This window comes from Lucilia sericata, unplaced genomic scaffold (assembly GCF_015586225.1).
Source record: "Lucilia sericata isolate MDLA Ls3-8-SP2 unplaced genomic scaffold, ASM1558622v1 Contig001161F_arrow, whole genome shotgun sequence".
NCBI classification, from domain to species: domain Eukaryota; kingdom Metazoa; phylum Arthropoda; class Insecta; order Diptera; family Calliphoridae; genus Lucilia; species Lucilia sericata.
The window spans coordinates 14,085-26,702 of record NW_023995131.1 but is presented as its reverse complement, the minus strand read 5'-3'; the positions used below and the strand labels follow the sequence as shown (position 1 = coordinate 26,702).

Below are 12,618 nucleotides of genomic sequence, written 5' to 3'. Positions count from 1 at the left end.
TGTAAAGGCTTAGGAATAGCTATAGTGGTAGTGGTAGGTATAGCTTACAATGATGATATGACCATGAAATAATTCGTGTGAACAGCAGGTTTACTTTTTCCACTAAAGCTTGTTAGGCATATTTCAACGTTAGTTTGTGGTTGTTAACCATTTTTCTACCTTGGCTAGTTAGATGGTGTGAAAGAGAGACAGAGAGGAGAGAGAGAGAGAGAGAGGAAACATATTTGTACAAGAACTATAAGAACATTTCCTTAAGATCGTAGTCATGATTTAAAGACAATGAGGAAACATAAACTATTGGTACGTGCTCCCTTCTGTGAAAGTAACACTTATTATGGGATTTTTAATAAAAGTTTTTTTTTAGTTTCTTTTTTGATCATGCATACTTGTTCGAGTAAATATGTTCTGCTGCTTTTGCTGGTATGACAGTGAAACGATTAGACAAAATCATAAACATTAAATCACAGCACTGCCACAGCAGCATTGAACGAAAAAATAGTAGGAAATTGAATACTAATTGGCACCCTACCGTAACTGTCATAACTTGTTTGAATAGTCAGAGAAATGTTTGCTAAAGACTTAAGATATTTTGGTTAAAATAAAATTAACTTAAATGCCAAATGATTGCAGCAATTGAGATTTGTTTGAAAGAGAAACTAATCTTTGGAATTTCATGTGTTGCCACCAGTGTTGCCAACATTGGTCAAGCAAAACGCGCGCAAAAAAATTAAAAAGGGGTAAAAAAGCGTAATTTTCTAACTGAAAATGGGTAAAAAAGCACTAACGTTTTTTAGTCAAATATTGTTTATTTTAATAAAAATTGCACATTATTTCGCTCATTTCCTACAAGACTCCAAAATTCGTTTTTTAGAACATTGACTACAAAACAAAACATGCGTCATACTAAAGTCTTTCATCTGTGTGAGTTAGATTTTTAGTAACGTAAGAACTAAAACTAATGTTTGACGAATATTAGATAAATAAGATGAGAAATTTTCAAATTCCTTAATTTGTTTAAAAGTTATTTTAAAAATAGTAAAATGTCATTAAACATTCAAACTGACAGGCACACTACCAACTGGCGAACCGATGTAACCACACCCAAATTGTAAAATTGTACAAAACTTATGAAATATATTTTTTTTGCAAAATCTATATATATTATTTTTAAGTTTTTTGAGTTCTGGAAAAATTTTTAATTTCACTGATAGTGAATAACATAACTTATTTTAACGTATTTTGAATATTTTGTTTTTTGTTTATGAAGAATATTTGCTTTTAAAACTTAACACAAATAAAAAAAAACTTTAGAGCACCCGTGTAAAAAAATATAAAACAGTTTTTAAGAAAAATTTAGTCCTTAGTGTAAACTATTAAACTGATCGTATTCTAATAAACAACAAAAAGTGGTACAAATAGAAAGATCAAAGAATGATCCCTCAGTTTTCTTAACATTATAGAGAAAATGTTTAATATTAATTAAATAAATTACCTCCTGAAATTCACAATTATTTTGAAATATTTTAACAAGTAAGAGTGTTATATTCGGCTGTGCCGAATCTTATATACCCACCATCAAATCTTATGACGTAAAAGGAATGCTTCTCTGTAAACATCAGGGAGATAATGCTTAATTCAATTATGTACGTGATCTTCGAATTAACAAAATATTCATTTTTAAAAACAATATATATATATATCAGAGGTAGTGTCAATTATGAACTGTTTGTCGTAAAATTTGGTAGAAAGACTTCGTATAACACTTATTCGTTTCGAATTTCATTGCTGATCTCGAATTTTTAATTCAGACATAAGCGTAAAAGTTATTATCTAAAGGGGAACTTATATGGGGTTGGGACAATTATATATCGATACCCATAAAATTTTGTACATAGATTTTGTTGGTCAGTTATATCGTCATAAAATTCGGAATAAAGAATTATAATAAAAATCTTTTTATTGCGAGTACAACGATGAAGTAATCATGGAGGCTTTATATATTAGGGATAGGTTCAATTGTGTAAAAAAATTGTATAAAACTTATTTTTTGTCAATTTTCATCGCTGTACTCATATTTTTAAGGGGACCTTAATAGGGGGTAGGGTAGGTTACCGAAAAATCCGAATTAAATTCGGTAGGAAGATTACGTTTGTATAAAAGTTGTTTATTTCGAATTTCTCCGCTATACTCGTATTTTTAAGTCAGTAAAGAGCGTTAAAATCAATTTTTGAAGGTGACCATATGTGGGGGTAGGGTCAATTATGGACCGATTGCCGTAAAATTTGCTAGAGAGATTTTGGCTTATATAAAACATATTTATGTCGAATATTTTTAAGTCGGTAATGAGTATTAATGTCATTTGGTAGAGAAATTTTGATGCATATAAAAGTTACTTATGTTGAATTTCAACGCTGCACTCATAGGGAGACCTTATTTGGGGGTAAGGTCAGTTATGGACCAATTCCCATAAAATTTGGTAGAGACATTTTGCCTTATATAAAACTTATTTATGCCGAATTTCATCGCTATACTCGTATTTTTAAGTCAGTAATGACCGTTTAAATCATTTTCTGAAGGAGACCTTATATGGGGGGTAGGCTCAATTATAGACCTATTTCTATAAAATTTAGTAGAGATTTTGGCTTATATAAAACTTACTTATGTTGAATTTCATCGCTATACTCGTATGGGGGGTAGGGTCAATTTTGGACCGATTCCCATAAAATTTGGTACAGAGATTTTGACGCATATAAAACTTATTTATGCCAAATTTTATCGCTATACTCGTATGTTTAAAACAGTTGTGACTGTTAAAGCTGTTTTTCGGGGGGTCACTTGTATGGGGGATATGCGAAATTGCGGACCCATATTGCCCATTTGCCATACCAAACAAACCTTACCTATAAGAAATATTTGTGGAAAAATTTAACTCGCTTGCTCTTTCCGATCTAACCCTATCGTGCTTTCAACAGACAGACGGACGGACAGATGAACAGACGGATGGACATGGTTAGATCGGCTTAGAATTTAATAAGGACCCAAAATATATATACTTTTGTGGGTCTACGACCAATATTTCGATGTGTTACAAACGGAGTGACAAAATCAATATACCCCACTCATCTTTTTTGATGGTGGGTATAAAAAGCACTAAATGCACTGTCATAAAATTAGAAAGCACCACTGTAGTGCCTTTTTGAAAAAAGGCACCATGAGCAAAATTTTCCGCGTTTGGCACACCAAAAGGCACCGCAAATAGTGCTAAAAGCACTAAGTTGGCAACACTGGTTGCCACAGTATTTTTCATAGTATTTAACTTCGCTCTCTTTTAAGATCAATTTTGTCTCAAATTTTTTAAGATCAATTTTATCTCAAATGTTTCAAAAACTAAGTTTCGATATCTTTGATTTGATTAAATGCTAATAGCGAAATTATTTCAGTTTAGAAGTAGAGAGTAGATCTGCCTTAATCACTCTCTATGTATCTTTCCAAAAATTAGCACTTCTCTCTATCTCTCTTCTTAAAAATCATTTATCTTATATTTTTATTCCCACGCAGACAGAAGATCCTTCCATACTTAAGATCAATTGGTTTCGGAATGAAGATCGTGATATATGAGTTTATAAGTTCCTCCCACACTTCTTCTTTATATTGATTTCTTTCCCATAGATTTCGAACTGTAGATTATGGCTTTAATATCTCTCTCTTTCTCTTTCTCGTTCTCTCTCTCTCTTTCTTTCTCTTACACTAGCTTCCTCTTGTTACTTCTGTTTCAGGGTGGAGAGTATAGCTGCACTAAATTCTAGCTATTTCGCACCACTCTTTCTGTCCATTTGTTCTAATACTTTAATTATTATCTTTAGAATAGAAAACATTTCAATACTTCTCTCTGTACCACTCTTCCTGACAATCATTTATCACAGAAGATCTTTCCATATAAAAGATCAATTGGTTTCGGAATGAAGACCATGACATATAAGTTTACAAGTCCCTCCCACACTTTCTCTTTTTATTGATTTCTTTCCCTTTGATTTCTCGCTTCTATCGATCGCTCTCTTTTCGCATTTTCTCTTACTTTCTTTTTCTCACACTAGCTTTCTCTTGTTACTTCAGTTTCAGGTTTGAATAGCACTAAATCTTAACTCTTTTCTTACTCTCACTATCTCTGTCTCTTTCATGCAATCCTTTAATGTTCATTTTTAGAATAGAAAACAATTCCGTACTTCTCTTTCTCTCTACCTCTCTTCCTGACAGATCAATTGGTTTTGTAATGAAGATCATGACATATAAGTTTATAAGTCCCTCCCACACTCTCCCTTCTTTTGATTTCGAATTATCGATTATGGCTTCGATCGATCTCTCTCTTTCTCCCATCCACAATTTATCTTTGGTTTTGGAATGAAGATAATGACATATAAGTCCATCCCACATTTTCTATTTTTATTGATTTCTTTGCATTCGATTTTAGATTGTAGATTATGTCTTCGATCAATCCTTCTCTTTCTCACTTCCACACTTCCCTTTTCCCACATTCTGTTTCTCTCTCCCACATTTTCTATTTTTATTGATTTCTTTGCATTCGATTTCAGATTGTAGATTATGTCTTCGATCAATCCTTCTCTTTCTCACTTCCCTTATGTACATAATTTGTGATTTGTAGTGCCCAAAAAGTTCGGTCAAAATCTGATCACATATAACGCTAAATCCCATATTGACTCCTACTTTAATATTCGACGATAGAGTTCTACTATAGAGAAGTCTGAAGCCCCTTAAGCTCTAAAATCTCGTAACATTATCACGATTTACGATTCAACATTAACAGGTTCTATATACATCGCACCATTATAAGTCTACTGTTCTATATTGGAGCAGCAGTATAGTGTGTCATATGTAAATCAAGTTTGACTTTAATTCTTAATTGTTTTTGTATAAAATTTCTAATTTTTATATTCTTCTCTCTTACTCAATAAAATATCTTTTCGATCTATATTTGTTTTTCCAGCCCGAGACTGTACCACAAGCCTGTATTGATATGACCAAAGTTTTAGAGGTAACCACAGCCGAAGATGTAACCGGTCATACAAATTCGATTGCCATAACGGCTCCCGATCGTGTTACATTCGTCAAAGGTACCTGTCCGGAAGAATCAAAATGGTGGCTTAACACCTTGGCAGCGTTTCCCAAATCAAAGGGACGTCACAAACGTAATGCCACATTTCCGGGTGCCCAAGCTACCACAATATTACAATCAACTAATTCCGATGCAGCTAACGTTAATGCAACAACACGTAATCGTCATAATTCCTATCATAAGGATATTTTAACGTCCACCCAATCAACTGGTGTTTTAGCTTCAACTACCGTTTCGACGTCGTCATCAACAACAACAACATCATCATCAGCAGCAGCTACGACAGCAAACGCAGCGGCAATGGCGTCAAAACAAGAGAAAAAATCATCGTCAGGCATCAAGAGCAACGGTAGTTCAAAATTATGGTCGCATAATGATGTTGTTGTTACAACAAAACCGACAATAACGACTAGTAAAAATGCTGCAGGCATTAAAAATAATCATAATGTTGGTCTACGAAATGTTGCTGCTGTCAATAATAACAATGTCGATGATGATGACGATGATGACGAAAATGAGGAAGATGATGCTGATGAAGAAGATGATGGTGTTGAAACGGGTGAGGATGATGAGGAAGATGAGTGTGATGAAGAGGAAGAAAGTGGTAACTCAACGGGTGAGGAATGTAATACCAAAAAGAAATGTTCAATGGCTGGAACAAGTGTTCATGATGAAAATAATCGTAATGCTGTTAATGAAATTAAAAATAGAGGTAAGTTACAATTTTTTTCAAAAATTTATGAGATATTAACATATTTTCAAATGATTTAAAATTGTTTTATTTAAATATTTATTGTTCTCAATTAATGTTTAAATGTGCGTGTTTAATGTATATTTATTTTTAATTCTATACACTTAATTTATCATAAATTTGTCATGGTCTTTGTCTATGATTTTTTTATTAAATTTCTTTTAAAAATTTATTATAAATTCAATTTATATTTATTTTTATGAACTCAATTAAATTCAATCACTATAAAGCTTTTAATTTGTTATGACGCGTTTATTTTAGATTTTTTTCTTTCAAATTTAAGCCAAAAAAAATGTGTTAAATGAATAAACCAAAATTTTTAATATTTTTTTTTTTCTTCATACATATGAATAATAAATTTAAAAAAAATATGTCAAAAAACTAACCTGCAAAAAAATCATAACACACGTCCATTGTATACACAACCAAACACATAACAAGCATAAAATTTATTAAGAGATCAATCACCTTTTTTTTGTACAATAGTGAACGTTTACTTTTTATTTCATCGACTAATTTTTGGACCAGTGTGAATGGACTTGTAGTTATATGCCACATACTGGCCATGACATTAAAACGTTCGAATTGTAAGAAAATACATAAAAAATTGGGCAACAATCTCTGACAAATCTTACAAAAGTCGACATATAAAGATGTTTGTACCAATGTTGTTTTTGCTGGAGTTAACATTTTTTTGGGAGATTTTTTCACCGATTTCTTATGTAAAGTTTTAACATCCAGTTTACTATAAACAACCCAATAGTCGAGACTATAGACAACTATATAGTCGAGGCTATGGAATGATCCCTATAGTCAATACTATAGAACACTCTATAGTCAACACTCTAGACTTCTATATAGTCAAGAATATAGACTACTCTATAACCAAGGCTATGTACTACAATATAGTGAAGACTATAGACCACTCTATAGTCAAGAATACAGACTACTCTATAGTCAATACTATAGACCACTCTATAGTCAAGACTATAAACCACTCTATAGTCAAGACTATAGAATACTTTATAGGCAAGACTATAGACTGCTATATAGTCAAGACTATAGACTACTCTATAGTCAAGACTATAGACTACTCTATAGTGAAGAATATATACTATTCTATAACCAAGGCTATGTACTACTCTATAGTCCAGACTATAGACTACTCTATAGTCAAGACTACAAACTACTCTATAGTCAAAACTTTAGACTACTCTATAGTCAAGACTATAAACTACTCTTTAGTGAAGACTATAGACTACTCTATAGTCAAGACTATAGACTACTCTATAGTCAAGACTATAGACAACTCTATAGTCAAGACTACAGACTACTCTATAGTCAAGACTATAGACCAATCTTTAGTGAAGACTACAGACTACTCTAAGGCTATGTACTACTCTATAGTCCAGACTATAGACTACTCTATAGTCAAGAGTACAAACTACTCTATAGTCAAAACTTTAGACTACTCTATAGTCAAGACTATAGACTACTCTTTAGTGAAGACTATAGACTACTCTATAGTCAAGACTATAGACTACTCTATAGTCAAGACTATAGACTACTCTATAGTCAAGACTATAGACTACTCTATAGTCAAGACTATAGACTACTCTATAGTCAAGACTATAGACTACTCTATAGTCAAGATTATAGACTACTCTATAGTCAAGACTATAGACTACTCTAAAGTCAAGACTATAGACTACTCTATAGTCTAGACTATAGCCCACTCTATGGTCTAGATTATAGTATACTCTATAGTCAAGAATATAGACTACTCTATAGTCAAGACTTTAGAGTAGTATATAGTCTTGACTATAAAATAGTCAAGTCCATAGAATACTTTATGGTCAGTACTATAGACTGCTATATAGTCAAGACTATAGACTACTATATAATCAATACTATAGAATACTTTATAGTCAAGACTATAGACTGCTATATATTCAAGACTATAGAGCACTCTATAGTCAAGATTATAGACTACTCTGTAGTCTAGACTATAGACATATAGTAGTCTATAGTAAGACAAATACTACTCTATAGTCAAGACTATAGACTAGTCTATAGTTAAGACTATAGACTACTCTATTGTCAAGACTATAGACTACTCTATAGTCAAGACTATAGATTACTATATAGTCAGACTATAGACTATTCTATAGTCAATATAATAGACTACTCTATAGTCAATACTATAGACTAATCTATACTCAAAACTATTGACTACTCTATAGTCAAGACTATAGACTACTCTGTAGTCGTGACTATAGACTACTCTGTAGTCGTGACTATAAACTATCACCACTAGTACTCTTGATCATTTATCAGTACATTTTTTTTGTTGTTCTTTTTGATCTCCCCATATAATCTTCTTTGTTTGCAAATTTAAAATGAACTAAAAATGTCATCAATTGTTGTAATGTACTATATGAACATCTGAATTGATGATAGTGCTATTCTTCATTTTAAATGTCAATTTAATTTTATAAAAGCAAAAATTATTTATCATTTTTCTTTTCTACCATAGAAGAATGTAAATGTAAAGAATTTAAAGAAATAAACAAATTTCTCATGAATGACGAGACCGAACCCATTGAAAATAATTGACATTGATCAAAGATGACAGCTAAGGGTATGTGTTTAATTGGCACAAAATCATCATTATGAGTTTATTAACATTTAGTAGTTGTAGACGTTATAAACAATTGAAAAAAGAAATACTTAATAATATTATGATAGGTTGGCAAAGAAAAGTGTAAAGTTTATGGATAATGACGTTTGTAGGCGATGATGGTGCTATTTAAAGGTGCTGGAGACCTTCAATTTAAAGAAGTATAAAACTTTTTTAATAAATATGAAAATGTTTATAGTCTAGTCTACAGTCTAGCCCATAGTTTAGTTTATAGTCTAGTTTATAAAATAGTCTATAGTCTTGTCTATAGTCTAGTCCATGGTCTTGTCTATAGTCTAGTGCATAGTCTAGTCTATGGTCTAGTCTATAGTCTAATCGATAGTCTAGTCTATGGTCTAGTCTATAGCCTAGTCTATAGTCTAGTCTATGTTCTAATCTATAGTCTAGTATATATTCTGTTCTCTAGTCTATATTCTAGTCTAGTCTATAGTCTAGTTTTTATTATAGTCTATATTCTAGTCTAGTCTATAGTCTAGTTTTTATTATAGTCTATATTCTAGTCTATAGTCTAGTCTATATTCTAGTCTATAGTCTAGTCTATAGTCTAGTCTATAGTCTATGCTATAGTCTACTGCTATAGTCTATGCTGTAGTCTAGTCTATAGTCTAGTCTATAGTCAAGCCTATGGTCTAATCTATAGTCTAGCCTATAGTCTAATCTATAGTCTATGCTATAGTCTACTGCTATAGTCTATGCTGTAGTCTAGTTTATAGAATAGTCTATAGTCTAGTCTACAGTCTTGCCTATAGTCTAGTCCATAGTCTAGTCTATAGTCGAATCTACAATCTGGTCTAGTTTAGTTTATGGTCTATTTTATAATCTACTTTAGTCAATAGTTAAGTCTGTAGTCCAGTCTATAGTCTAGTGTATTGTCTAGTCTATAGTCTAGTCTATAGTCTAGTGTATTGTCTAGTCTATAGTCTAGTCTATAGTGTAGTGTATTGTCTAGCCTATTGTCTAGTCTATTGTCCAGTCTATAGTCTAGTCTATAGTCTAGTCTATAGTCTAGTCTATAGTCTAGTCTATAGTCTAGTCTATAGTCTGGTCTATACTCTAGTCTATAGTCTAGTCTATACTCTAGTCTATAGTCTAGTCTATAGTCTAGTCTATAGTCCAGTCTAGTCTAGTTTATAGTCTAGTCTATAGTCTAGTCTATAGTCTAGTCTATAGTCTAGTCTATAGTCTAGTCTATAGTCTAGTCTATAGTCTAGTCTATAGTCTAGTCTATAGTCTAGTCTATAGTCTAGTCTATAGTCTAGTCTATAGTCTAGTCTATAGTCTAGTCTATAGTCTAGTCTATAGTCTAGTCTATAGTCTAGTCTATAGTCTAGTCTATAGTCTAGTCTATAGTCTAGTCTATAGTCTAGTCTATAGTCTAGTCTATAGTCTAGTCTATAGTCTAGTCTATAGTCTAGTCTATAGTCTAGTCTATAGTCTAGTCTATAGTCTAGTCTATAGTCTAGTCTATAGTCTAGTCTAGTCTAGTCTAGTCTATAGTCTAGTCTATAGTCTAGTCTATAGTCTAGTCTATAGTCTAGTCTATAGTCTAGTCTATAGTCTAGTCTATAGTCTAGTCTATAGTCTAGTCTATAGTCTAGTCTATAGTCTAGTCTATAGTCTAGTCTATAGTCTAGTCTATAGTCTAGTCTAGTCTAGTCTATAGTCTAGTCTATAGTCTATAGTCTAGTCTATAGTCTAGTCTATAGTCTAGTCTATAGTCTAGTCTATAGTCTAGTCTATAGTCTAGTCTATAGTCTAGTCTATAGTCTAGTCTATAGTCTAGTCTATAGTCTAGTCTATAGTCTAGTCTATAGTCTAGTCTATAGTCTAGTCCTATAGTCTAGTCTATAGTCTAGTCTATAGTCTAGTCTTATAGTCTAGTCTATAGTCTAGTCTATAGTTCTAGTCTATGTCTAGTCTAGTCTAGTCTATAGTCTAGTCTATAGTCGATAGGTCTATAGTCTAGTCTATAAGTACTAGTCTATAGTCTAGTCATAGTCTATAAGTCCTAGTCTATAGTCTAGTCATATCTAGTTCTTAGTCTATAGTCTAGAGTCTATAGTCTAGTCTAGAGTCTATCTATAGGTCCTAGTTCTATAGTCTAGTCTATAGTCTAGTCTATAGTCTAGTCTATAGTCTAGTCTTAAGTCGAGTCGATATTCTAGTCTATAGTCTAGTAGTCTATGTCTATGTCTAGTATCTAGTCTAGATCTATAGTTCTAGTCTAGTCTATCTAGATCGTAGTATTAGTCTAGTCTATAGTCTATGTCTATATTCTAGTCTATAGTCTAGTCTTGTCTATAGTCTAGTCTATAGTCTAGTCTATAGTCTAGTCTATAGTCTAGTCTATAGTCTAGTCTATAGTCTAGTCTATAGTCTAGCCTATAGTCTAGTCTATAGTCTAGTCTATAGTCTAGTCTATAGTCTAGTCTATAGTCTAGTCTATAGTCTAGTCTATAGTCTAGTCTATAGTCTAGTCTATAGTCTAGTCTATAGTCTAGTATATAGTCTAGTCTATAGTCTAGTCTATAGTTTAGTCTATCGTTTAGTCTATAGTCTAGTCTATAGTTTAGTCTATTGTCTAGTCAATAGTCTAGTCTGTAGTCTAGTCTATAGTCTAGTCTATAGCCTAGTCTATAGTCTAGTCAATAGTCTAGTCTGTAGTCTGGTCTGTGGTCTAGTCTATAGTCTAGTCTATAGTTTAATACACGCATCGGCATGCTGCTCCAGGAAAAATAAGGTCTATAGTCTAGCTTATAGAATAGTCTAGTGTATAGTCTAGTCTGTAGTCAAGTCTATAGTCTAGTCTATAGCCTAGTCTATAGTCTCCAGGTCTATGATGGGTTTAGTTCGTTTTTTGTGCAAGTTGGTGCTTCCATTCATGCGATGGAAAGGGATCCTTTTGCCAATATCTGCTTTAATAATAAAACTGCCAATTTTTAGTTTCTGAATAATTTCGAAATGATTCAAAAGCCTGTTTGAAAACGATTTAAAGAATTCTTAACATTATTTTTTCTCATATTTAGTATTCTAAACATAAACTACAACTTTATCTTAGTGTTCTGCTAAAAAAAATACTAAATAAAAGTAAAGTTAACTAAAAGTATGAGTACAAAACTGAATCACTTTTATTTTTATTTCGCCTTTTCTGTACTTTGTAATACCATATTTGATATTATTACCACAATTTGTTGCCTAAAGGCAATCAATATTATCAACGATATAATGTGCGTGCAGCTAGTTTATGAATATCATCATCATAACAATCAGAAAATATGTCTACAGCACCAGCAACATCAGCATTAAAGACTTTTTTTACCTATATTTTAAGTTCAGTTGACCAGTTAATATTAGTGCAACAGAGTGTTGCTTTGTTGCTCCAGTGTGTGGTACAAATATGTACTTAAATTTAACCTTGAAAATATTTATATCAGCAACAATGTTTTAAAGGTAGAAAGGTGATTCGGGTTTTTGAATCATCTTCGTCGTCATCATCATCATTTTATTTTAAGCTGCATTAATGGCATTTTCAATGATACATTGTAGCAATTATTTATTATGGAAAAATGATTGTATATAAAGCAAGAAATACGATCTTTAAAGTAATAAAGAAAATTACTGTAAAAAGATGTTTAAATAAATTCACAAGAAATCTATAACTAATTTAGGAATTTAGATAATTTTCTCACGAATTTTTTCAATGTTCTAAAATAGAATTTTTTACAGAGAATGGCAATTTTTGAAAATAATACCTTGGTAATAAACGATACAACAGATAGGAATTTTAAGAAAACTTTAGAGGAGAGACAAATCTAAAGATTAGGTTATCAACTAAACTCCCGACTAGGTTATAAACTAAAATATAGACTAAGATATAAACTATATAACCCACAAGTCTATATAATAGCCTATAGACTAAACTATAGACCAGCCGATAGACAGAATGTAGACTAGATTAGGCTATACTCTAGAACGGACTATAAATTGTACTATAGACTAGACTGTATTATAGATTGCATTATAAATTATTATAGT

At 31.8% G+C, this 12,618-nt stretch overlaps 1 protein-coding gene across 1 annotated transcript in view; it reads left to right on the top strand.

Moving 5' to 3' along the window:
• LOC119610339 (protein outspread-like) overlaps nucleotides 1–5,934 on the top strand; it is a 90,414-nt gene extending 84,480 nt beyond the window's left edge. Inside the window, exon 4 of the mRNA XM_037965502.1 lies at nucleotides 5,003–5,934. Coding sequence (XP_037821430.1) covers nucleotides 5,033–5,902 — 870 coding nt within the window. The 5' untranslated portion in view covers nucleotides 5,003–5,032 and the 3' untranslated portion in view covers nucleotides 5,903–5,934. The remainder of the gene's footprint in view (nucleotides 1–5,002) is intronic.
• Nucleotides 5,935–12,618: the final 6,684 nt, after the last annotated feature.